This window comes from Suncus etruscus, chromosome 3 (genome assembly GCF_024139225.1).
Source record: "Suncus etruscus isolate mSunEtr1 chromosome 3, mSunEtr1.pri.cur, whole genome shotgun sequence".
In the NCBI taxonomy this organism is placed as follows: Eukaryota; Metazoa; Chordata; class Mammalia; order Eulipotyphla; family Soricidae; genus Suncus; species Suncus etruscus.
In genome coordinates, this window is record NC_064850.1 from 96451555 (window position 1) to 96479133 (window position 27579).

General features: G+C 45.0%; 1 protein-coding gene and 1 non-coding gene across 3 annotated transcripts in view; one reads left to right on the top strand and one right to left on the bottom strand.

Annotated features, from left to right (window-relative positions):
- DPYSL2 (dihydropyrimidinase like 2) overlaps positions 1–27579 on the top strand; it is a 143564-nt gene that overhangs the window by 47953 nt on the left and 68032 nt on the right. Inside the window, exons 1-3 of one of the 2 annotated variants that reach the window (XM_049769448.1) lie at positions 13767–14091; positions 18024–18112; positions 20028–20212. In XM_049769448.1, coding sequence (XP_049625405.1) covers positions 14053–14091; positions 18024–18112; positions 20028–20212 — 313 coding nt within the window. In that variant the 5' untranslated portion in view covers positions 13767–14052. Of the gene's footprint in view, positions 1–13766; positions 14092–18023; positions 18113–20027; positions 20213–27579 lie in introns of those variants that run through there. The other variant, XM_049769447.1, reaches the window with a different exon arrangement.
- On the bottom strand, positions 2746–2874 carry LOC126005267 (small nucleolar RNA SNORA51). Its single transcript, XR_007494427.1, has one exon. It is a non-coding gene; the product is annotated as a small nucleolar RNA SNORA51 (small nucleolar RNA).

Here is a 27579-nt window from a genome sequence, read left to right on the forward strand (position 1 = left end):
TTCTTTCTCTCTAACCCCCACTTGCTGTTTTAATCAGTGTCATTTATACAGGGAAAATGCTGCTATATATAAACAACCCCAGACCGTGGTTGTCAAAGCCAACAATGGTTGAATTATGCTCCTGGATCCTGTGGGTCAGAACTCTGGACTCAGTTTCGTAGGGTTATAGTGTCTCTGCTTCACAACACTGGGGCTCATCTTGGGCACTTGAGGTGGCTTAACCAGCTAGTGTGGAATCATCTGGCGCCTCTTTTCTTCCCCTGTCTGACCCTTTGCAGTTAAAGCAGGAAAACCTGGTTTTCTGGGGCTGTATGAAGAATTCCTGCATTACCTCACAATGTCTGAATGTCAGTGCTAGTATAAAGTAATGATTTGGAAAATAGATGGCATCTCTTTTCATATACTCTGTGTGAAACCTCTAGTCAGAGGTTTCCCAACCTCTGTAGCCTACCATCCCCACTAATGAAGGGAGAGAAGTCACTCAGCACCCCTTCCCTCTACACAGAAATTAACTGTCTTTAAATGAATAAATAGAAAACATTCTTCACCTTCACCAGAGGTGCTTGGGTAGCATTGTTGTAAGCAAGCTCAGTCAAGTTGAGGAAGGCAAGCACATGAACAGGAAGGCTCAGTCATGGCACTTATCTCTATCCCAGCTCACAACTCTATAGACACAAACTCCTTTCTGTTCCCCAATTTGCTCCCCTTCTGCTAAACTCCTTTCTTTTGGCTCTGAATCTCGTTCTCTCAAACTATAATGCATAGTTGGCTCCTTCACTTCTTAGTTTAAAGAGGGACTATATCTTCACTTTCCATTTATATTTACAGATTGAGACAGACTTTGCAGCAAGAGCTGATGCTGATATTTCCTTCCAGAAATGGAGCCCTGAGCACATTTTCTAGGTACCTTGTTTTGAATTCTCCCGGAGGAGTCTAAGTCTTGAAAGGCAAACCTGGTACTTTATGGCAGAGTGAGTTTTCTCTGGCTTCTCTCACTAGTATTGGTAAAGGAATGGTGACTTTTAGAGCTGCTCTTGAATTGGGAGTTGCTGCTGTAGCTGTGGCCACTGAGAGTTGTTCAGGTGATGGACAACAGTTTCCTCCTGGGATCACAGAAGGCGAGTCAGCTGGACCTGGTGCTTATGGTATGGAGTTGAAGGTTCATGTAGCCCTGAAAGGAAAAGGGTGAAGATAACAAAAGGCCAAGTCATTGAAGTAAAGTGAAGTGAAAATGGAGAAACTGAGGTGTGTGTGTGTTTAATAGAAATATTTTTTGGGGGGTTTGGACCACACTCAGCGGTGCTCAGGGGTTACTCCTAGCTCTGTGCTCAGAGATTGCTCCTGGCAGGCTTGGGGGACCACATTGGATGCCAGGAATCAAACCTCGATCTGTCCCAGGTTGGCTGTATGCAAGGCAGACGCCTTAATGCTGTGCTGTTTCTCTGGTCCTGTGTTTGGCAGAAATTTTAAAAGAAGCAAGTGTGATAGGAATTGAGAATAAAGAATTTTGCTGCGGTAGTAAATAGATTCCAATATGTGCAGTGGCTTGAGCACAGAATAATTTGTTGTCTGTCATAGTTCAAGGTGTTTATGTCTCTAAAGAGTAGGAAGGGATGGGTGTAGGCTTTCTCTTCTTTGCAGGTAGTTGGAGATTGGCTGCTGATAGCTCTGCCACCTTACTTTTTGTTTGTTTGTTTTGTTTTTGTTTTTTGGGCCACACCCTGCAGTGCTCAGAGGTTACTCCTGGCTAGCTGCTCAGAAATAGCTCCTGGTAGGCACGGGGGACCATATGGGACACCGGGATTCAAACTAACCACCTTAGGTCCTGAGTCGGCTGTTTGCAAGGCAAACTCCTCTGTGCTATCTCTCCGGCCCCAAGCTCTGCCACCTTTAATATATTCTCTCACAGTTGACTGCTGCATTGTCATCCCAGTCAGTTAGGAGAAAGGAACTTCATGAAACACAAAGGCAGTTCTGTGTACCCCTGGGCCTTCATGAGATATCCCTGGTTTCCCCTCATCTCAGTTAGCCAGAATTCTGTCACACTGACTTCCAAGAAGATAGGGAAGCTAGTCCAGTCATGTGTTCTTTGTAGATTTGTCAATAGCTAACAGCCCTGCCACGTTTTCATGCGACACAGAAAGACTCATCCAGCCGCTTATATCACATGATGTAGAGACCAGACCTGGATAACAAAGACAGTGGGAGTTTTACAAGATGAAAAAACTGTGATATTCTTGAAATAGCATTGTAGGGTGAATTGGGGGAGTGAACACAGTCAGACTTGCCTGGACCTGAATGTTGATTAAGCTGCTTTTGAGTTTTTGGAACTCATCTTATTAATATTGGGTCAACTGGACCAGGTGCTTTAATGCCAGGCCCTGAGAATGTGGTGCTGCTTGAGCTGTGCAGCACTGGGAACCCTGGGGCCACCCCAAGGCTATGCTAGAAGGTCACCAGGCTACAATTGGTAGTGCTGGGGTGGGCAGGCATGCAGCACTGGAGATCAACAGGGTCCCATGAATGCAGTGCATGTGACTTAAGTCCCTGTGTTATATATATCCTTGGCTCTCATCCTTATCCTTAACTTCTCCTAGCTTTAGTCTTTTGAATAAAATCAGATTCTAGTGATTAAATGGGTTAGGCAAATAATGTACACAACAATTCTCAGTGAGTATCAGCTGCTCCAGAAATGTCTGTTTTAAGACATTATTTAAGATTCCTCAGGGCAGAGAAAAAAAATTTTTTTGTCCCCCATTTCACAATAGAGACCAGGCAAAGGGCCTGGGTTGAGGTGTATATGGGGTGCATTTACTATATCTCTTCTTTTTATTCAGTGTAAGGAACACAGCCTGAGGTAGGAATTGGGAGGCTTTTCTTTTCTTTTTTTTGATTTATATATATATACATATATATATATATATACATACATACATACACACACACACACACACACACACACACACACACACACACAAAGAATCCTTCACCAGTGCAACATTCCCATGACCAATATCCCAAGTATCTTTCCTCCCCACCCCACACAGGCCTGTACTCTAGACAGGCTTTATACTTCTCTCATTCAGTCACATTTTGTTATGATAGTTATGATAGGACAGAGAAAACTTTTGGTTGAAAAGTTGGGTGCGGTTTGAGGTTGGCCAGTGATAACTTTTAAAGCCAATTGGAGCCAGGTCCATAGGTGTGTGAAAAATCATGAACAAAAGGGAAAGAGGACACTGCTGGGTGGTATCTAAAACAAATCATCTGTGTGAGGGAGAACAGCATGAGAGTAGAAAATGAACTCAGAGCACTAGGCTCCTTCTCCAGGGCCAGCGAGTGCCCCATTGCCTGCTACCACCAGAATTATTGAGAGCTTCTGCTTTCCCAAAGAATCCAGAAGCAGGTTTTGAATCATAGGACTTTTTCCTAGTTTTAAATGTTGGTTAAAAATTCAAAAATCCATTGAAATCACTGTGTAGGAAAATAAACTGACTGGACTGAGCTGGCCCACAGACCACTAGTACTGGCCACAGTGAAGGCCAGGGATCCTGCCTTGACCTCCAGCTCTGTGCTCTTCCATGATAGCTAAAGTCTCATAACTATTTAAACAAAAATTAACTTAAGTGGAATAAAATGTAAAAGCGAACCTTCCATCTCACTAACACATTTCTAGTGCTCCCCATTCATAGAGGCCCAGTGGATAAAAAACATTCTTCGTATCACAGAACATTCCTTTACAAAGCAGGGATAAAAGGCAATACTATGTCTTAAGTGGCTCCCATTCTTAGAGATGTATAGTCATATTTATCTGCACTGATAAGCTAGGTACCATTTCACAAGAAGGATTGGGGGGGTGGGGAATAAGTCAGACAGTGCATATTTCTTCACATGCAAGTGTAAAGTATTTCTCAGGACTGTATTCTGATTACTGTGAGTAATAAAGACTTGATGTGTCAGATGGAGCAAGACTCCCTACCACCTGAGTGTCCCACCAGACTCCAAGTGCATAGATAAGATTCAGCCCTGTGTGAAGGAGCTGTCTGTTTCTATTTTTAATGTGGCCATTGTGATCTTACCAAGTCCTTCATGATTGGGTTTTCTAAAACAATACCTTCATAGTGCCCATTTCCCTTCACCAGTGCTCCCACCTCACCTCCATTTGCCTTAAACCCAGTAGTCTGCTTCTATGAAGGGCACTGTTCTCCCCACTTTAGTTTTTGCACAGTAGTTTACAGTACTGTTGCTGCAGGGTTCATACATATGGAGCATTATATCTTAGCCTCGAGGCCGAACTTTTGGTTCCTCCAATGGGAAGGTGTCTTGGCCTGCTGTGGGTCCATTCAAGTTCTTCTTCTGTGTCATGTGGCTATGGGAAAAAAGTGGACTCTCATGTAGAAATTGGGACTGGTGGGCAAGAGGAGTTCATCAAATGTATTGAGTATTGTGTCATATTTCAGGCAAAAGCAGTAACTATGGCAGCATTTGGTGGGGATAGAGCAAATCTCTAAGGTCCAAAACCAGTGACTATGTTGCTATTCTGAGTCATCAGTTAGGACAGGTGGGTTCCAGAAAAAGGCCCTCTGAAAAGCAGGGGTAGCAGGTAGGCAGTTGGCTCTGCTAACAAGCCCTTTTTTTTTTTTGGTTTTTGGGCCACAGCCTGCAGTGCTCAGGGGTTACTCCTGGCTGTCTGCTCAGAAATAGCTCCTGGCAGGCACAGGGGACCATATGGGACACCGGAATTCGAACCAACCACCTTAGGTCCTGGATCGGCTGCTTGCAAGGCAAATGCCGCTGTGCTATCTCTCCGGGCCCCTAACAAGCCCTTTTCTATGTGTCCAATCCTTGTCTCTGAAAGTCACCAGGTCAGAGTACAAGGGTAAAACATTCATTTGATTTTCCAAAAAATGAGGACTCAGGAATGATTGACATTCAGGTCATGGCCAAATCTCTCAGTGCCGACTTTTACCCCAGAGGGGCCTAAATGGACATAAATGGGTGTGCACAAGTCGCTAACTCCCTCTGGGTCTTGACCTTTAAAACTCATATCCTGGTGATAACTGATTGTCCACAAGATATGACTGGTATTCTATGGGCAAAAGGTTGAAAGACTTGATACAGCCAAACACAAAGGCAAGAGAGGGACACACAAACACACACACACACACACACAAACACAATGTGTGTGTGGAAAGAATTTGTCTCAGTATTGAGTTGAAAACATGTTCATAAAGTAAACTTGATGATCTTGCTTTTTGTTGATCTGAATTTCTCAAATGTCAACAAAGGATATTTGTCTTGAAGATTCTAATATTGTTCATGCTTATTTGTCCCTTTCCCATTAAGAAGTAATGTGTGGAGGGGTCTGGAGAGATAGTACCATGGGTAGGGTGAGGATGCTTGTTTAGTCTGCAGACAGCATAGATTTGATCACTTGCATTTCATATGGTCCCCTGAGCTTGCTAGGAGTGATTCCTGAATGCAGACCCAGGAGTAACTCTTGAGCATTGCTGAGTGTGGACCAAAACCAAAAATAAAAAGGAGGAAGAGGAAAAGAAAAAAGTTTTGGAGACCTCATTGCAGGTTATAATTTCTGCAACATGGAGTCTCCCGGAAAGAGCCCATTCTGTGAATACAGGGTGTTCCAATAGTAAATTAGAGGAATCCAGCATCACAGGCTCTTTTGGTAGCGATGATGATTGTAATGAGTGCTCATTGGCCACTGAAATGTGCAGAGCTGGATTATTTAAAGGTCTAGACGTCATGCAAATGTTCATTTGAGCTTTAAATGAGGCCTAAGACAAAGGTTGGTTGTAAATTTTGTGTATTGGAAATCATGTTTGATTCAAATCCTAAAGTAACTGCATATTTTTAATTCAAGGGTCTTATTAATTTGCTCATCTATCCACCCATAGATGAACCAGCCTAGCCACCAGCCTATACTCTATTCAATTATTCATCCACACTTCTGTCATCCACCCCTCTACAAATCCATCTATTCTGAAAGAAGTTGCTGTATGCCTATTTAGTGCATAGTTCTAGAATAGGGATGAGGAAGGAAGGGTCTCTCTGCCCTCTAGAAGTTTATTATACTGGAGAAGATGCTGTTTATAAGAAAACGTTACAGGAGACTTTTGGCTCCCTCTTTGGCTCAGGGCCCAGAGGCACAGAGCAAAAGGAGTGTCAGTTCTACTTCAGGCTCAGGAGTAACTTCAGAAAGGACTATGATTATCTGAGTCCAGATACAGTGAAGGAAAAGGAAGATGTTGATGTGGTTGGAGCATGGAGCATGGAATAAAGATGCCATAAGCTCAGACAGGCAGGTGGAAATGGGCAGTGGCTGGACTATTCAGGAGGTCTGGATGCCATGCCGAAGGATATGAATTTTCTCACATATGTCTAATATAATTAAAGTACTATTAGGTTTGCACTTTTGAGAAGGACCAACTTTAGGACAGAATAAGCCACAGAAGTGTTGAAATGAGACCTCAACCAAGCAGTAATCATGAATGGAAACGAGAGGGGTAGCCCCGCCTCAGACTTTCAGGTCTCTGAAGTACTTCCTTTCTCAGACAAATTCCTGCAGAGACCATTTTCAGTCAGTTACCTTTTTTGTTTGTGGTAGTGGTGATGGGGAACCCCGAGTGGTACTCCAGAGCCTTGCATCATCAATGCTTCTCATACTTTTCAGAGCTATTTGCAGTAATGCTCAGGGCTGTGCGGGGACAGAGATGGAACCCAGGTTGCATGCAATTGTATTGCTTCATTACTTTCTCCTCTGCCCGCCAAGGTATCTTTACTTTTCAGTTCCTGCTGGAACAGCCTGGGAAAGAACTCAGATTTCTTCCTCATGTTCACTATGAGGATCACACAAGGTCAGTGCTGCTTGCAAGGCAAATGCCGCTGTGCTATCTCTCCAGGCCCTAAAGCTTGTATTTTATTCAGTTAATTATTCTTACTATTTTGGGAGCATGCTATACCTAGGAGTGCTCTGGAGTTACTCCAATTCTCAGCTTAGGACTAGTTCCAGTGGCATTTTGTGGACCATGTTAGAGATCAAACCTGAGCCTTCTATTGAGCTGTATCTCTGAACCTGATGTATTTGGTTTTGGAAGTCACGGTCGACAGTGCTCAGAGGGTATTCCAGTCATGATGCTCTGGGCTCACTCTGAGTTGATCTTTGGAAGGTATATGCAGTGCCAGGAATGGAATCCAAGCCTCTTAAAGCAAAGCATTCACTCTCTCTCTCTCTTTCTCTTTCTCTCTCTCTTTTTCTATCTATCTCTCATTGAGTGTCTCTCTGGCCCTTGAATTTTATTTATGTGAGCAGTCCATGGTGTTGTCTGAAATTCCTGCATCAGGTCCTTCCTTCCCCTGTCACTGAGGGGCTCATCATCACTCAGACTTTACATTTGTTCACCACTCTGATGAGTTTATCACTCAGACTTTATATTTTTTGAATCATGTTTCTCATGACAGGAGAGCTTGGAAACTGTACTTTGGGGTAACGAGGATGAAGGATAATTAATATGGGAACAATAAATAAAAGAACTCAGTTTCCAGAACTGTGGGAAGTTTTGAAAGCTTCAAGTGGCAACTGAAACCATAAAAGGGACAAAGAGACCCCAGGCCACCAAATACCCATCGCTTTCCCAAGGTAGTTCCAGGTCTCTATCAAAGTATTAATCTTTTAAAGATCTAGTGCCTTTGGGGGTTGGAGAGATAGTACAGGATGTAAGGCACTTGCATTGTATGCTAGTGAATAAGATTCAATCTTTGGCATCCTGTATGGTTTCTCGAGCTCACCAGGAATAAACTCTGAGTATCTGTCAGTGTGGGATCCTTCCCCTTCAAAAGATCTAATACCTTGGACTGAGAATCCTTCTCTTCCTATTGTGTGTGGATCAATTCAAAGCAACAGAGTTTTTCAAGCTTTCTTTCCTACAAAATAAGGAAATGAAGGGATGAGGTTCAGGGTCAGAGCATAGACTTCAAATCCCTGGCATTGCAAAACCCCCAAACCAACTAACCAATCAACCAAACAAACAAAACCAACGACTAGATAGAACTCAACCAAATAAAACAAAAAGAAAATAAGGAAATGAAAACTTACCAGTTAAGATTCTGGAGAGAATGAAAAAAGCTATATTTAAAGCCCCAATGGATAGTAGGTGCTCAATAAATGTTAGCTCTCTCTTTACTAGATTATACAGTTATTAGAGTGCAGATGAGCAAGAGATGTACTATCCCCAGTCCTTCACCAATTGTTTCCATGAGTAAAGAGCAGGGACATCGGTGTATCCTGGAATTGGAAAGTCGTGGGGGTGGGGAGTAACACCTATTTCCACCTCAGATTTTCCAAGCTTCCTCTTCTAGAACTGCACAGTAGGCATAGGCAGAGTATGAAGCTAGATAGTGCCCAGAGATGCATTAAAAAACATTTATGGGACTTATCGCTGGACATTCTAACCCAGAGCTGTGAACTGGAGCCCGCAGGAAATGCTGAAGCGAAAGGAATCTCACTGCAGGTGATGCTCTCCTGGAAAGCTGGAGCCAGGTTCTTAGCTCTGAGTCATCTTGTTGGCCTAGGCAGGATTGCATATTCTTCATTCGCCACCAGAGGGCGGACATGAGGCATGATGCCAGAGCAAGGTGCGGTCTTGCTTGACTGGGAAAGTCCCAGGGAAGATCTATTACTGGCACACAGAGAATGATGCATACGGTAGGTACTGCAGAGGCCATTTGGAGGACTGTGTGCTAACTAGAAAGAACAGGATGAAGCAAAAGTCTCCTTGCTCCTTTGGAGAATCCACTTTCCTCATTTTTCCCTACATTCCCTGGGCTTTTGGACAGAGCAATCTTTTTGCATCAAAACCAGAGCATATCCTGAGTGCGGATGCTTTTACAGCTTTCTGGTTCTAGCAAAAACAGCATCTGACTAGGGTCAAGCCACTCCTTACTTCACGGGCCACTCCTAGACCTGTCTGTAAAGGACGCACCCCTTGGGATAGGGGGTAGGGGGTAGGCAGGCTTGGTCTGGGGTCCTAGCTATTCCTCTGCAGTCTTTGCTCCTGCAGTGTCAGACACACACACACACACACACACACACACACACACACACACACACACACACACTCATTATGGCCTCATGCCATCTGTTGCGAGGAAGGCATCACTTCCAGCTCAAGTGCTCTTAGTTTCTGGCAAAGAACAATTCCGGTACCTTCTTTTTACCACTGCATTAATTTGAACCTTCTGCGCAAATTGTGTTGGCGTCAGTACAGTGGCATTGTGGCAACTTTGGGCTTTCTCTTCTTCGCCACATGTAGGTTCTATTCCTGTCAGCGATTTCTGTGACAGAGTTTCCCTATTTCAGCGACATCCTAAACCTTCACTTTCATAGAGCCCCAGAGGAGAGGGTGGGGTGGGGTTGTACAGAAGCAGAAATGGTAACTTAGGCTTCCCAAAGAGGGAAGATGAAACCAAGTGCTGGGCAGGGCCTGGTCCCAGACAGCACAGGGACAGTGCAGATTGCTGAGGAACTGAAAGGAGCAGAGTCACAGCATTGCGCCTAAGTATTGGAGTGCTAGAGTCATGAACAATATAAGAAACACTACTAGAGAATTCCCTGATTCTAGAGTCCCCCTGAGGGCAGGTGCTTTCTTTTTTTCTCCATATCTCTGCAGGTTGCTGCAATATGGCGATTTTGTTGTCGGAAGGCATAGTTATAATTAAGGCAGTTAACAAAGAGTTATTGATTCCTGAGTGCAGAGCCAGGAGTAACAGCTGAACATCACTGAGTGTGAGCCCCAAACAATAAATAAAATTTTCAGGCAGTTAAGCTGCTCTATAATAAGGTTATTTCATAGTTTGGGGGGACTTGGAAGTTAGTAACTGGGCTGCCAAGAATGAAGAAGAACCCAACAAAGAGAAAGGATCTGAGGTGGGATTTTTTTTTTTTTTTTTACATCAAGCTCACTTGGGGTCTATGGAAGCTTCTTCTTAAACAGCACTGACATTAGGCACCAAAAGTTCAGGCATCAAAAGTTCACCTATCATGAACCAGATACTGTTCTGGTCAGTGGGAAAAGAGTGATGCAGGACTCTGCTTCTAGGAGAATGCTTTATTTGGCAGGAAGGTTAGGAAAAATGAAAGAACACTTTGTGGGGGCAAGAAGGGACAAACTCCATGGACATTGAGGTACCACTTAAGCTCCATCTTAGAGGAAACTTTGAGAAAAAGGGCAGGAGAGAGCACCAAATGAGCCAGGGCATGTGTGTGGCTTTGTGTATGAGGGTGTTCCCGAATTAGGGGTTGGAGCTCACTGGAGCCAGGGTCAGGCACAGAGACAGACACAGCAAATGGTGGGGCTCAGTCCTCCTGGTCCTAGTTCTGAAGGGGTCAGTTTTCCCTTCTTCCACACTATTGAGAAGTCCTGGGAGAGAATTGTTTCAGTAAATGATTTTACCTCCTTTAGATTCTGTATCTTGTTATTTCCAGTTGCTAGGGGGAGAAATTTGGAGGTTGGGGGAGATGTCAAAAACATGTGGGATAAGCCATCTGATAATATTTTACCATGTTTGGCACACACCTAATATATATCTATCTACTATCTATCTACTATCTATCTATCTATCTATCTATCTATCTATCTATCTATCTATCTATCTATCTATCTATCTATCTATCTATCTGTCGATTTTCTGGGTCATACCTAATATCTCTATCTATCTATCTATCTATCTATCTATCTATCTATCTATCTATCTATCTATCTGTCGATTTTCTGGGTCATACCCGATGGTGCTTAGGGATTATTCCGCTCTCTATCCATCCATCCATCCATCCATCTATCATCTATCTATCTATCTATCTATCTATCTATCTATCTATCTATCTATCTATCTATCTATCTATCTATCAATCATCTATCTATCTATCTATCTATCTATCTATCTATCTATCTATCTATCTATCTATCTATCTATCATCTATCTATCTATCTATCTATCTATCTATCTATCTATCTATCTATCTATCTATCTATCTATCTCTGTCTGTCGATTTTCTGGGTCATACCCGGCGGTGCTTAGGGATTATTCCTGGCTCTGTGCTCAGAAATTGCCCTTGGCTCGGGGGACCATAAGGGATGCCGAGAACCAAATCCGGGTTTGTCCTGGGTCAACTGCGTGCGAGGCAAAAACCCTACTGCTGTTCTATCACTCTAGTCCCATGTCTATGTTCTTTTTTTTTTTTTTTGGTTTTTGGTTTTTGGGCCACACCCGGCGGTGCTCAGGGGTCACTCCTGGCTGTCTGCTCAGAAATAGCTCCCGGCAGGCACGGGGGACCATATGAGACACCGGGATTCGAACCAACCACCTTACGTCCTGGATCGGCTGCTTGCAAGGCAAACATCGCTGTGCTATCTCTCCGGGCCCCCATGTCTATATTCTTATGTAGAAAAATCATACTGAGGACTAGTTTCCAATATATAACCTGTAACTCTACAGTAAATTTTTATTAACTGTCTGAAGGTTGTATAAAATAATAAATATATAAGCAAGTCTTTCAGTGCAGAAGACTGAAAAATTCCTCTCTAATCTCCTTTACTTTTCTGTGTTGCATTGAGGGGTAAGTATGGTGAGAAATACAAACAGTTCTTTTCATGGGTCGACTAAAATTGATTTGATATCATCATGTGCCAAACACTGTTGGGCTCTTGTCAAAACAGGTAAGTTGTTTTAAACCTTACTATATCTTTGGATATTTATGAATGGGAGTGTCAATTATTATGAGCTAAGACCTCAAATAAATGACTAAGAAACCAGACCAGCACAACTAAGATTGATGTAAAAGCTCCTGAGAGCTCTTATTATAAAGTAAAATAGTCAATGGCAAATTGATGAATAGCCAGATAGTTACATACATTAAAATCAATTCAAAAGCAGAAATATATGAACATAAACAACTGAAAATCCCTGTTTTAAGTGAATTAGAACCTATCTCTTTATGTGCTTGCTTGAAAAACAAGATTTCTTTCCAGATTTAATAGGACATTGCTCCCAGCTGTGCTTTGCCCTCCATTCCTGCTTGGAATCTATTGTTGATTTTCACAGGTAGGAAGCACAGGTTTTGTTCTTCCTTAGACTTGTGACTTTAACTGACACCAATACTTGCTGACACCAACTCACTCTTTGCTCTTAGCACATCACATAGTTGGAGGGAGAAAGTGCTTGTCTTATTTTCAAGATTCAAAGCTAATTAGAATGAATTAACCAACAGTGACGCTTGCTGTATACCTACAGCCTCTTTCTGAGACTAGCATTTAAGAGTGAAAGGATGCATTGGTACAACTTCGCACCTGACCACTGTCTAAAGTGGCCAGAGGAAAGACTGGACCCTAGGGCCCACCATAGCCCCCAAGGTGACTTTGCATTTATCTGGCTAATCTTTGCTGAGCAGGGTGTGAGCTAATTAAATAGATCCACATCTGCCCTGGTTGCGGATGGCCTAGAATAGATGATGCCTCTGCATAATATAGTTGTTGGCTTGATCTCAAGTGGAGACCTCAAAGCTTGGGTCACTGCAGATGTTTTAGTCATTGTAATACTACTTGCAAGAGCAACCTTTCAAAGAGGAGACCCCAGAAGGCCAGCCCTGGCCTAGCTGGACTAACTGTTCTTCCAGGGGAGCTGGGGAAGGGAGAGATAGGTGCAGATTCATGCCTGATTTGGCTGGACTAAATCTACTATTAGCCCCTAGAGGGCTGAAATACTATTTTCAAGGTAGCTAGGCCCTCTGCGGAGCTTGGTAGTAACTTGAATTATTCCAGAAATTTCCTCCAGGCTCTCCACAATGCCCCTCTATGTGCTGTGGGGATCATCTACAGCCCTGCAACTCCTCTGGGCCACCGGGGCACCCCAACACGGAGGTGCATGCACTCCAGTGTCACCTGCACCCCGCTCAATCTCCCAAACAAGTCGCCATGGGTGTGGCTGCAGGGTAGGGACCCCCTATCCACTCCCTCATGTGAATTCCGTGTATGTAGTCCCCCCCAAAAGAACATTCCAGGGCTGCCTCCCTTCTCCCGTGCTGGAGCGACTCAACACTTTCCAGCTGCCACGCCTCAGACCCGCGCCCCCAAACCCACTCTGGGGCCCGGGTTTGGGGGCGATGCCCGGGCGTGGCCGGCCGCCACCCGGGCCGAGTGGTCCGCAGCCCGTGTGGCCCCCCGGGTCCCCCCACCCCATTCCTCCGCCGACTCCGGGGCGGGCGACGGAGCAGTCGCGCGCTCGCCGGCAGCGAAGCCATTGGCTCGGCGCAGTCACCCCACGCGGGGCTGCAGCGGCGGCCTCCGCGGATTGGCGGGAGGCTGCGTGCCGCACGCACAGGAGGCTGGCTGTGTTTTTCGGGGGGCTGCGCTCCCCGGAGGGCTGGGAGACAATCAAGCCCTTCGGAAAAGCGACACGTCTTCTTGCACCCCTTCATTTGTTCGCATCTAGCCCCTCACCCCACCCCCGGGTCCCAGCGGACAGAAAAGGGCGCGAAAAGCGCGCTCCATCTCCACGCGGGCGGGTGCACGCACACTGCAGCATTTCGCGCGCTCGCTCGCTAGCACGCGCGGCTCCGGCGCTCATTTGCATACCCCGCCGTTCCGGCCAATCAGCGCTCGCCGCTCTCGAAGCGGATGGCTGGGGCCGGAGAGGAAAGGGAGTGGCCGGCGGCGCATGCGCGCGGCGCCGCTGGGTGGCTGCTGGAACCGAGGCTTTTATTGCTGTCGTTGATTGCCACCCCCTTTCCCTCCTCTTCTCTCTCTTTTTTTTCCGAAACGCCCTAGTCGGGGCTGTGTTGTTGGAGGGGAGGAAGAAAGGAAGAAAAGAGAGACCGAGGATTGCATTTGATCTCTTGGACGTTCTTTGAAAGAACGTTTGCACCTTCTTCAATTCTGCCCCCCCAATTTTTTTTTTTTTTATTAAGTCTCTTTCCTGGCAAATTTTGCTTTTTGGAAGCTGTCCTCTTGAAATTCAATTTTTTTTTCTCCCAGGAGAGAGATGTCTTATCAGGGGAAGAAAAACATTCCACGCATCACGGTGAGTTTGGTACTTGGGGGGAAATAAATCTCCGGTCGGTCCACCACCTTTTGTGGCACAGAACATTTGAAGGATTTTATTTTTTTTTAAAAGAAAGGGGAGGCAGAGGGACCCAACTTTCCTCCCTTGTTGCTCAAGAAGGCGATCGAGTTGCTGATGGGAGACGCAATAAGAGGCTGGAAAGCCACCGACTGATTTTGTAAGAATTCAAAGAGCGTGCTTGCATGAAGGGCGCCCTAGGTAGCGCGCCAGATCCGCTGTATCCTTTCATTGTCAGAGATGCTGCAGTGCCGGCCTGCCTGCCTGCCTGCCTTGCTGCAAGCAAATGGATGCCAGATTGAATATGCATGGTTGGAGCTCAGATATTGTTCTCGGGCTGCGTGCTGCGAGGCTGGCCTGGAGTCCTGAAGCTGCGATGCAAAATGCATCCACCCCGGGTCTCCTTGCCTCCACCCAAGGGCTTTCTTGGATGCTTCTTCCAGCTCGCTCCAGCGCCTTAGAAAAACCTAACGGGTTTCAGCCCGGAGGCGTCATGACAGCCAGAAAATGCCGGGAAAAAAAAAACAAAAACAAAACAAAAAAAAAACAAAGGGTGTGCGGGAACAAGGTGGAAGTGGAAAGAAAAAAAAATGCGTGGCCGGGGTGATGGGCCGGGTGGGGTGCTATGCGGTGGAGGGCAGGCTTGGGCTTTTTTTGTTGCTTTAGGGGTCGCGCCCTTTCTCGCTTGCTGCTTTGCAGCTGCGACCCCCAGCAGTCCTTAGCCTCGCTTTCTTGTGCGTTTTTTTTCCTCCTCCCCTGGGGTGCCCAGGGAGGATGTCCGTGGGGGCGCATACAAAGCGGGCTGCTGCAGGCTTGGCTCGGCGGAGGTAATGGCGCTGCGCGACGCTCGGAGCAGATGGCCCCGACCGGGGCTCGGCTAGACAATGATCGCCGCGGCTTGGAGGTTGTGGGTGCAAGGATGGGGCCTGGGGGGGAAAGGGGTGTGAGTTTGCACCTCCAGAGGAAAAACATCTAAGCGTTGGGTCTGCGCACGGATTCTGGATCCCGCTGCTTCCCTGCCCCCCCCCCCCCCCATACCACGCCTTTCCCATCGTTTTTCCTGGAAAAATCTCGCCCGTCCTAGCTAGCTAGGGCTTCCTTCCCATCCCCGAATGCAATCCCAGGAGGCCGGAGGGAGGGACGCGAGGGAAATTCATTGTTACATAATGCTGTGCAACTGTTGGCCTGCAGAGTGTTTGGGCCGAGACCCAGAGCATCTTTTCCAAGGTCGGGCGTGTTCTGGGTTTGCGGGTGCGCTTTAGATCAGGTTTCCCCCCACCCTGGACCTTGGGCACCCCTGCTTCCTCTGGATGCACCGGGGCACACCCATCCGCAGGAGAGGGACGTGAGCGCAGAAGCACCGGCCAGGGGGCGTGCGTTCTGGAAGCTTTGTAAGATGACCTGGGCTGGTCTCCTCCTCACCCCACCTCCTCTGCGACGGTGGGGGCTGCTTTTTTCTTAAAGGCCCAAGACTCAGGCTCCCTCATAAAGGCCAGGTCTGGGAGACCCTATTTTCTGCGTTTCCTGCGCCAGTGAAAGACGGGGGCGCGCGGGAAGCAGATTTGCTTCGAGCCTCAAATAATTGGCAATCTCAGTGCTTGAAAGGGGCAGTTTTGTTTTGACAGCGTGGGGGGAAATTTTTTAAATGCCAACAATCAGGGCGATCGGTTCATTATTATTATTTTTTTTTAAAAAAGAGCGCCCCCTCTATTCCTAAAAAAATGGACGTGTTAATTTGGACCTATGACACCATTTTCCTCCCCCCTCCTTTCCTCCCTCATCTGGGCCAGCCTGTTATGTAAGCAGCCTTCTGGAAATCACTAGGATGAACAGAGCTGCGATGTTTTGTTGTTTTTTTCCCCCTTGGGCTTGGTGTGTTTTGGGGATTCATGGATTGTCTGATGGCTGGCTCAGGTACCGCAGTGATTAAGGACAGGGCGTGGAAGTGTGCCTTTCTGGTCCTGTTTATGCCATCAGCTTGACAATTAGGGGAAATAGGAACTCCCGTGGGCAGAGAAGAGCACACAGAAGCAGGCAACCTAAGTAGTTGGCTTAATAACGTCTTGGAGCCTCAGTTTCCTTTTGTGCCGTGAGACAGTCCACCTGCTATTTGTTTGGAGGCGTCATTGATGTAGTGTGCATATCAGGATTTTGGAATTTCTCCTGTAGGAGTGCAGGTATTGTTGACTGCCCATTCCCACATGGAGTTATTATTCCAAAGTCGAATACAGGATGAGTCTCCGCGGTATAAAATTAAAATGATCTGAACTGATTTTATTATGTTAGAAAAACAATAAATACGTCCTAATCCCAGGTGTGTGTGTGTGTGTGTGTGTGTGTGTGTATGCAATTTACTTGTAAAAGTACCTCCCCCCATTTTCTCTGGTAGCACATTTTTTAAAAAAAGGTTTTCCATAATTTTCTTTCTTAGTAGGTGCTAAATATAAAGAGTACTTGCTGAGAATGTTATTTTGTACCCGATTTCTGATTTCACAGTTGTAGAGATAAGTGTTATGCTTTGAAGTGCTATGTATAATAGAAAGGCAGAATGTGGTTCTACCTATAACTTTGAACCCAGTCTGGGGAAACAGGTGCTTATTTACCAAATGCAGGATTTTAACATTCTGTTCAACAGCTTTTGGGATAGAGATGAGTCATAATGTAACATTTCTGTTGCATCCCTGGCTTTCATATACTGTTTGTCACATATTTTTGCTCCAGTTAATATAAGAACCCCAGTAATCCATAGTGATGTTCGATCTTAAAATTTGCTATTTCAACAGTGTTATTACACACTTACCTTTTTCCATAGTTTAGTAGATGCAGTGCATGTTTGAGGTGGGGTTTTTCTTTGCTGCAGTCACTGTGATCGACCTCAAGATAAATGGGAATATAAGGAATAAAGGACATATTGTAATGGAACCTGGCTGTACTTTGTGCCTAATGTGTTTGTGTATAGGATCCCATGACAACAGACTTTGGTGAAATTTCCTGCCACAAATCTTGGCAAGATTTGAGTTCATTACATGAGGATGCAGTTTTAAAATAAAAATGTTTAGCCTAAAGCCACTTTAGTTGTCTTACAGGACAGGAGCCTTAGTTAGTGTTGCACGTAAGCCACTTGCCTTGCATATAGACAACCCAGGTTCAATCCTTGACATCCTGTGTCCCCCAGGAACATTCTATATATGATCACCCACGAGTGTGATGACTGAGGGCAGTACAGAGATAGGTATATGCCCTGAACACAGCTAGATGTGCCTCCCATAGCCCCCAAAAGAGTTTGTCGAAAATGTATTTCACTGTGCTTGATTATTTATTTTTTGTTTTTGACCACACCCAGTGGTGTTCTGGGGATTTCCTGATCAGTGCTTGGACTGATCAGGACTGACCCAGTTCTATCTGAAAGGCCTGTGCTTCAACCCTTCCAAGCAATTCCCAACCCCTTCTCTTTGCCTCTTTTCTTCTTTCTCTTGTTATCTTCTCTCCTACTCTTCTTCCTGCTCCCTTCTAATAGAAGGAACTTCTCTGTTCTAATAGAGTTTTTTCAAATTTTCTTTTAACCTAGATTAGCTTTGATTGAGCTTTGCCTGTATGCTCTGATTTATCAGGTTGTCATCACAGGTAAACAAAGGTTTACCTTTGTTTTTAAAGCTTTTCAAAATTAGCTTATTTTGGTGATAGGGATGTAGGCCAGTGGTCAAGCATGTGCTTTGCATACTGTATTCTATTCCAAGACAACCACTGTCTCCACAACAACAAAAAACCAACATTGAGTCATTTTGAGCATCACTTTCAAATAGTGAAGTGTAGTCTTAGTCCATTTATCTTAGTTCCTTTATTTGTCATTGGTCAATGAAGTACTGTGACCTTATCGTATGTCTTTGTTTCAGAGTGATCGGCTTCTGATCAAAGGAGGCAAAATTGTTAATGATGACCAGTCATTCTATGCAGACATATACATGGAAGATGGGTTGATCAAGTAAGTGGAATTCATTTCATGGAAATGTTTGTCTTCCAGTGTTCTTAATTATTGCTTACTATTCCTGGAGAGAGTATCAGACACAAGTAATTTAGTTTTGTATCTGTTTAAACCTAGTTTTATTGGTGGTATGAGTGAATTTGAAAATTCAAATTAAAAAGTGACAATTAAACACATACCCATTTTCTTAGGCATTATGTAATCTACTATTTTTAGCTGAGGTGACACAGTATCTTCTTAGTGCCAAGCTGAAATACTTGGTTTATGATGCATATATATATATATATATATATACATATATATATGTATATATATATTTAAAGTTTTCCTAGAATGTTATTGTTTGGAATAAATTGCCCAATCAGTACACAAAATATAGAGTACAGCTTCTTAAATAAGCCAGCACATCTGCTTTCTGAATTAGGACTCCAAGTTGGAAGAACCAAAGGACATCAGATTAATTACCACATAACGCAGATTACTGTCTTACCCCTTGAGCGTTTCAGACTTTATTCATTAACTGCCTCTAACACAAACTAACCCTTATGTTTATTGTGCATTGATTGTGTTACAAAGGAGAAAGAAACAAGGAGTTACTGATTTAGACTATTTTGGACTTTAGAGGGTTAAACTGAATTCATACCAGTATCCTCATACCCTTCGGACTGGGACAGCTCCCAGGGCTCTGGAGAAATAGCACATCTGTTCAAAAACAAACACTCCAGCCAATGACATCTTTTAAATAAGCAGCATTTATCAAGTGCTAGCACCAAACCAGTCCAGAAGAGTGGAAAACTGGAGTGGATGAGTCTATTGCTTGGAAACTCACACCCTAATTTATGAACCTAAAATAGCTTTTACAGTTTCCATGTTTAAATGTTTCTCTGTGTTTTTTTGGGACCATCTTAGCTCCATTTTCTCAAGTACCACGACTTCCATTCTTGCCCCTTTTACGAAACAACATCATCTCTGTCAACCTAACTGGCCAAGAAGTAAGCAGTCTTAGGTGCTAATTGTCTCTACTGATTTGTATTAGAATGTTACCAGCTCTTCCTTGATTACTTTTCCTTTTAAAAAGATAGGTGGAGCAGCCAGAGAGATAGCACAGCAGTAGGCTGTTTGCCTTGAATGCATGAAGACAACCCTGGATGTACGGTGGTTAGAATCCCGGCATCCCATATGGTCCCCCGAGCCTGCCAGGAGTGATTTCTGAGCGCTGAGCCAGGTGTAACCCCTGAGCACTGCCGGGTGTGACCCCCCAAAAATAGGTGGAAGGGCTGGAGTGATTGATATACAGCTGGTAAGGGGCTCTTGCCTTGCACATAGTCATCCAACTTGGGTTTGATAATCTACACCCCATATGGACCCCTGAGCCCACCAGCAGTAATTCCTGAGTGCAGAGGCAGGAGAAACCCTGAGTATTGCCTGGTGTGGCTAGTAAACAAAAACAAAAAGATTGGTTGAAAGATGTTATAGAAAGGTATATATTTTTAGATTAGAAGTAAATCCATGTCCCTCAGCCTAATGGATTTTAATTTTCATGATGATGTGCTTTAAAATATTTAAATACTTTCAATCATAAAGGTTTCTTTTTGGGGCTTTGGTTGTCATCATCTTGCTCCATTTTTTTTGTGTTAAAAAGGATAATTTTCTATGCTAAAATTTTAATATTGGTCAAATATTGCTAGTTCTGTGGGTCCTCTGAAACCATACGAGCATTTGTATTTTCTTGTGTACTCTAGATTGCTTCTTAGTTGGGGAAGGGAGTGAGGCTTTGCAGTTCATGAATAATAACAGGGAAGTCATCTGGATTTATGCACAATCTGGTAAGAGTAATGTATGGGGAAAATGCCACCACATCTCCTTTGATTCAAGAAGCCATTTAAATCTGTCATCGCCCACCCTGTTTATTTAGGCAAATAGGAGAAAACCTGATTGTGCCAGGAGGAGTGAAGACCATAGAAGCACATTCCAGGATGGTGATCCCTGGGGGGATTGATGTCCACACCCGCTTCCAGATGCCAGACCAGGGGATGACCTCTGCTGATGACTTCTTTCAAGGCACCAAGGCAGCCCTGGCCGGCGGAACCACTATGATCAGTAAGAACAATTGAGACTGTAATAGCCTGAGTGCTTCATAATGGTCACACAAACATGAGCCTATGTTGTTTGAGTGTTGTCTTCTGAAAGTTGCTGGTTTGAGTGATGGTTTGGTCTACCATGTCTCTGGGGGGAGTGGGGCTCGCCATCTGTTTGCCTTTTATGCCTGCGTTTTTGATTCTTAAATTCTCCAGATCATTGTGAGAATAAAGTTTTAGAGAAAGTTGGCAGGATAAAAGGAACAGTTTTATTCTTTTCTCTCTTTGGGGACATTTCCCCCCTAAACCTGAATATGTAGCTTGGCTGGGACTACTTTAAGGAGAAGTATTGTTGGCAGGAATGCTGAAAGCTATCAGTTTGAGCCTTTTATTTAAAAGAAATTTCTAAGCATGCATCTGAGAATGAGGACACAGAGAAGTAGATGAACCTTTAAATGAGGAACCTCTCCATTCCACTGATAAGGAACTCAAATTGCGTTTGGGGTTGGGTGATCTTTCCTGGCCTGGGCTTGACATAATTGGACTTGGGCAGGTTTGCACAAGGAATAACACTACTGATGTCACAAACCATCCTTTAGATATGAACATTGCTGCCAGAAGCAGACAGGTGTGTCTGCCAAAGAATTTTTTTTTTTTTTTCATTTTGTCTGATCTAAAGAGTATTTCCTAGGAGCGTGGCACACATGATTGCTTATAAACTGTCAGTGTGTGCTTAGGCCACGGGTGGACCTTTTGACAAATGCTGTTTTGTGTTTGAGGAAGTAGTCACGCTGCCTTGGGAATGTTCAACATCTAAAAATAAAATGTGAAGGTTCATTTCAGGGAGCAAGAACCTAGCTGCTTAATACTTCAGAAGAACTTATGGCTGGCTTGGAATGACAGACCTTTACCTGTGTCTTCAGGCTCTCACCATTTTTCAGCTTCCCTTTTCTCTACCTATCTCCTCTTCTTGGCTGAGTTTTCTTACTTCCCATCTACACACTCACTTCCAAGCTTTTCCTCGTATCTGGCCTGAGGGGCAGGCTCCTTTGACAGATTTATTTTTCCTTTATTTCTTTGACAGATTTTACATCACTCCTTGGAAGCCTCTGCTTGAAATCTTCTTACCTTTTTCTTTCTTTCTTTTTGGTTTTTGGTCCACACATGGTAGTGCTTAGACCTTACTTCTGGTTCTGTATTCAGAATTACTCTTGGCAGACACAGGGGACCATATAGGGTACTGGAAATCAAATTCTGGTTGGTCATATACAAAGCAAATGTTATATTTGCTGTTATTGCTCTGGCCCCTCCTCACCTTTTTCTTGTGGTACATGTCATCCTTAAATCTAATGGGTGTCATTGCAGGGGCAGGGATTGGGGAATGGCTCACTAGACATATATACCATTTCTCAGGGATTCGTCAGGACTCCCTTGGCATCATCAGGCATTACCATCTTTTTTGTCAGCTGTCTGGAGTGACACAGGAGCATGGGGAAGCATAGAGTACTTGGGTGTTGGCCTGGAAGGTGATGTCAAGATTAAATTCTGTCTCAGGAGTAGTGCATATAGGGGGGGGGGGGGTCACAGAGGTGTCACAGTATACAGGTAATCCTTTCTCTCCTTTGTGGTCAGTGAACTCTTCTCTGCCAGGAGTGCTGAGTGAGTGACTTTTCTGTTGGAGGTGCTCCCAACTGGAATTCTGGTTTCTTGTTGACACCAACCTGTGGTGTGACCTTGGACATGCCACCTCTGGGATGGCTCTGCTCATCTGCACAGTAATGGTAGTGTTGGCACTGATAGCTCTGGAGGTCCTTTGTGGCTTTGGTAGCTGAGGTTCATAGGATCACTGAGCTCAGGACATATTTGACAGATTTGACCCTCAATCAAATGCACTTTGCCCATAAGAAAGAAAGTGAGTGAGGGAGAAATGAGAGGAGAGGGAGAGAAAGTGGTAGAGGGGGAGGGAGAAAGGAAGGGGGGAGCGGAGAGGGAGGGAGAGGAGGGAGAGGAGGGAAAGAAGGGAGAGAAGGGAGAGAGGGAAGGGGAGGGGGAAGGGGGAGAAGGAGAGAAAGAGAGACTTCTTTTTAGAAGACCCACCCAACTGTTTTCTTGTTCTCTCCTGCATTCCTCAATGTGCCTTTTCACCTCTCAATCCTGACCTGTTCCTTACCCCTCTCCTCCCTTCTTTCTCTACTATCTTTGCCATGTGGATGATTCCTTCTTGCTGAGGTCTACTGTCCCTTGGGCCTTCTTTCCCAGTGACTGTGGGCCTCTTTCCTGTTTGGCCAGCCAGTCCTACTCTCACTTCCCATCTCCCTCAGCCTTTCATCAAGATGCCAGCAGATAGTCAATGAGGTGAGAGTCAGGATTGAATGAACTCACCCAGAGAATGAGCAGTAATCAGAAATGGCTGGAGCTATGCTGACCCATCACACCCCAGGCTCTGCTACTTCTATAGCCTGAGAACAGTATGAACTCCTGTGAGGGGCCTGTGCTCACTGAACTCTCCATGAGTCCTTAGAGCCAGCCCTTCCCTCAGTACAAACAGACTCAGGATCAGAATCTCTGGCTATTGGTTGGCTAACCAACCGTTCTGAATTGCTTCGGTGAGACGGTGGTGGATATGCTCTACAGAGAGAAACAGCTGCTGACGTGACTTCATCAGTCCCCACGACCTGCTCCCATGAGGTCATGGCTTCTTTTTTTATTTTTCCTTTTTGAGTTTTTGGGCTATACTCTGCAGTGTGCAGACATCATTACTGGTAGTGCTTGTGGTTTTATTTGTATATGGAACTCAAGGTCAAACCCAGATTGGCCATACAAGCCCTCTACTCACTGTACTCTCTCTGGCTCAGAGACTGAGAATTTAACAATTGTTGAGGCCATAAATACATGCTTAGGGCATTTGAAAATGGTCAGGTTACAAGCCATTACAAGAGGGTGTCTGTCCAGCAAATGACGTCCGTTTTCTCTGGTCTTCCTGACTTTCTCCCCATTAGTACTGAGTGTCTCCCAGAATACTGCACCCAGAGTCCTCATTGTTGTCTCAAAAAGCACTGCATGGGAATTGGAGTAATAGTACAGCAGGTAGGGTGATTGCTTGTCTGCAGCTGAGCTGGATTCAATCCCCGGCATCCCATATGGTTCCCATAGCCCCATAGTAATTCCTGAGTGCAGAGCCAGGAGTAACCCCTCAACATCACCGGGTGTGGTCCCTTCTACCACAAAACTCCATAAAAACCAAGTAGCATTGGCTATAGTGGAGAGTGAAGCTGAATGTTCCCAGTTTAAAAATGGCAATGGCTCATCATCAGCAGAAAATAATATTATTGCCGTCCCACAGAGCTGCCTATTGAGACCTGCACAATGAGGTCTTTGTCAGGCCTTTGTGCAGGCAGTAGGAACGCCCTTTACCCTTCCCTGGACACTGGTGGGAGGGCAGAGCTCCAGACCATCCTGCATGTGGCATCCAGACAGCTGAGAGGGCACAGAGATGGCAGGGCTGTTGCTTAGAGAAAATGGTGCTGGCTTTCAGGGGTCCTCTGTGTCCATGCGAGTTGGGAACACTAGCAAGGTCAGGCGTGTTGCAGGAAACAGCTGTTGATTTACCTCCATTTTGGTGAGTGAGAGAAGACCAGGTCTGAGGGAAGGGCCGTCACCATGGCAGGGACTGGAACACACACCTGTAGACTTGGCCCTGCCACCATCAGCTGTATGACCTTTGTATTTAAAGCCTCAATCATCTCCTTTGCAAGATGGGGCATCTTGTTATCTAGATGCTCTGTGGAGCAGTAGAACAGATACTAGTTCAGAGTCAGTTCTCAGATGCAGTTTGTAACCCTTAATCTAGCTCATGTCTAGTGCCAGCAGGCTCTTTGCGTAGATCTCTCCTTTCTTAAAGAGCCAGAGACTCCTGCTGTGGGAGGAGCATTTGATGTGAGCCGGGGCTCTTTTCTTACCCATTGGGCCCAGATGAGGGGCTATTCTGAAGCCTGTGTTCAGCTCCCTCTATTATTTTCTTTGCTTCTTCTTGGCATAAGTTTGTGCTTTGCTTTTAAAAATAAAAATTTTCTTTTGCCTATATTTAATGACTCAGGGATTACTCCAAGGTAGGCTTGGTGGGGAACCATATGCTGTTCAAAACCAGGATTTGAGAGCTGATTCAAGCACGTACAAGCATGTACAACACAAGCACTGTGACCCCTGGATTATATCTCTTGGGTTCAAACATTGGGTTTTATCCTGTGTCCCGTTGGGCCTTTAGCTGTGTTGCTAATGCAGACCTTCTCTATCTCATTGCTTAGTCCATGGGTCCTCAAACTTTTTAAATGGGGCCAGTTCACTGTCCCTCAGACCATTGGAGACTTGGACTATAGTTTTAAAAAAAACTGAGCAATAGTATAGCCCCAGGGTAATAGTTTGAGGACCGCTGCCTGAGACTGCGAGGAGGAGTCGGTCGTTGGAGAGAGCAGTACACATCCCACATGTGCACACAGTGGGCCCAGGATGAGGATGAGTCTACTGCTAAGCAGGACAGACAGCAGTGACAAAAACACCCAGCAGGCCTGATAAATGTCCTCAGCGAGCTGTAGTTTGAGGACTCCTGCCTTAATTTTTCCTGCACAACCTCTGGTGTCACTCACTGAGGCCTTCCTCTGATACTTGTTGAGGAATGCATGAACTGAGGCCACTCTTGGGCTCCTGCCATCACTGATTGATCCAAGAGCTTGAGAGTCCCAGTACTGCAGTCGCTATGGTTCATAGCACATGGCAGGTTGGGCAGGGGCAGGGAGGGGAAAGCTAAGAGGCCTAGCATTGGCCTGTGGTTGTGAGCAGGGTCTCTCCTATGGCTGGGGTTGCTCTTGGACCTGCTCTCCTGTTGCTTCTGCATGGGAGAGCTCAGGTCTAATTGAAAGGCCATCCAGAGCACCTGGGAGAACTCAGCCTTCACCCCAGTGTCCTTGAGCTTGTCCCAGCTCTTTGCAGAGGGCCTGAGGGCAGGCGAGGTGGCTTTCCCAGCCCTAGGCCCTACTGCCTGCTGGCTGGCTTTCCTGAAGAGGCGTGGCTCAGGAGTGTCACTGTGGTTACATCCACTGCTTGTCATTTTTGCATCCATGTGGCACTTGGGTTTGCTCCCTATTTCTGACGAGGACACATGTGTGAACATAGACACCCTGTAATATAAATGTATCTGTAATGGATACTTTGATGAGTCCCTTTACAGCATTCATTTAACTTGGGTTAGAAAATGTTTGTAAAAACCCTGACCACATCAGAATAACTTTTTGCAATCTAGGACCAAAGTTTTCACCACATAACTAGATCTTAGCCCAGAGATTAGAAGGCCATGTTATCTGTCAGACTATTGGGGTGGACTCTTTCTCTGCTGTTGGCTTCCACTCCCATTGGTTCCCTTGTTGACGAGGACTGACATTTCACCAAAGGACACCTGTGCCTTCTGCAAGAAGACACCACAGAGCTAGGCCTGCTCAGGTGTCCTGTGCACATCTTGAGCTTCAAAAATGACAGGAAATCTAGGCACTCCTGGGAGACTTGGGCTGATGTGTTCCCTGGTGCTGAATTGAACAGAAGACAGTGAAAAGTGAAAAAGACCGAGAAAGCTCACTCCTGAGATTTGTGCCAAAGGATCAGAGTCTCACTTTACTAAGTTCGTATCTTGTGAGGGAGACTGTAGGGTGGGACTCACCTACTTGCCTGGTGTCCCGGTGTGCAATTTCAGGAAGCAGAGGTGGACTGTATGGGTCCAAAGTTAGGGATGCTACAGTAATCCTGACCCACCCTGGGACTTCTTCCTGCCCTGGCTTTTTTTGTGTGGAGGTGAAGAAAGCTCCGCAGCCTATGAAGGGAGTGAGTCTTCACCTGTTAATAAGCCACCAGATCCCTTTGTCATCCGCATCTCACTCTGCCTGTGATGTATACAGAGCTTGGGGACTCTGTGCTCACATGCTCCCAGAGCATGTTCTCTGTTTTTTTTTTTTTTTTTTTTTTTTTTTTTTTTTTTCTGGAGCAGGACACAAGATTATTGGGAATTTTCTAGTTCCAAATAGTCCTGCTGCTCAGAATGTCAGCTAAAGTCAAGGTGATGGTGGGGGAAATGGATGTATTGGGCCCTAACAAAGTTCTTGCTTTTGAATATGAGTGGTCAGCATGTCTTGGGCTCAGGGTTCTTAATGGCTAGATATGCATGTGTATACACATACACACATGCATGTAGTACATGTACACACACAAGTACTTAGTCACTCTCAATTGTGACTGAGCATGGCAGAAATTTGTGAGTACACTAACTGTGTCCAGTGCATCTTATGTGGCACCCACATTGATGGAGGTGGCCAAGGCTGATTGCTTTGCCTGATAAGAGTCTGGACAGAGCTTTAAGCTTAGGGTGCCTCCCTACCTGGCCGATAGGAAAGGGTATGACAACCTACTCTGACTTCCCAGTCATGATGGTAATGATAGTGGGTTGTGGATACAGGCCATCACCTTTTTGTTGTCCATTCCTCAGCAGCTCCTCTGCTTCTCAGGATTCCTGTTTTGGGATGTTTGGGATCCTACAATGTTCCATTAGTGTTTTTCTCCATGACTTTATTTTTCTTCCAAAACATGGCAATGTGACTTCCCTGGTGGCTCTCATGTCAGGCTTTATATAGGAGCATGAGAACTCCTAATCACATTGAGTTTTAGTAAAGTTTAAAGTTATTCCTTTGGAACTGAAGAGATGGTAGAGATGAAGAGATGTCCATCTTTTACAGATCAAGGGCACATAGTTTTTTCTTTTAAAAAACTGAGCCCCTAAGGGATTGCATTCTTTTTATTTCATCTTTTTATTCATAAGAACTGGGGCTAAATCATCTCATTTGAGGCCCATTCCCATTTTTCTCTTTGAGAAAGCCTTCTTTCTTCTTGGGAAATGATTATTTATTTCTTTGGGTTTTGAGGGATCTGCCTTTGACTTGCTGCTGTTGTTGGGTATAACCGTTTACCCAAATTCCATGCTTTTAGTCTGTTTTAACAACCATGGCAATGAGAAAGGGGAATTACAGTGAGTAAAAATTAGAGTTCTTTCTGGTTAACCCATTTGGGAAGTAGCTTTCTTTGAATGTGACTAACTGTTCCCCTAATGATAGAGAGGATGCAGCTGGGGGGTTGGGTTACTGTGGCCAGAGCTGACTGTCTGGTGACGGGAGTTTTGCAATGAGCCACGGCAGTAGCTACAAACCTGAATGGCACAGGGTTTCTATCCCTGGGGAAGGTTTCCAAAAATGTAGAAGCCAGAACTTTTGATTTGATTGTTCCAGGTGTGTCTGGGTATTATTAATTTTTATTTGATTTATTTATCTTTCTTTAGTAGTTTTTAAAACTTTCAGA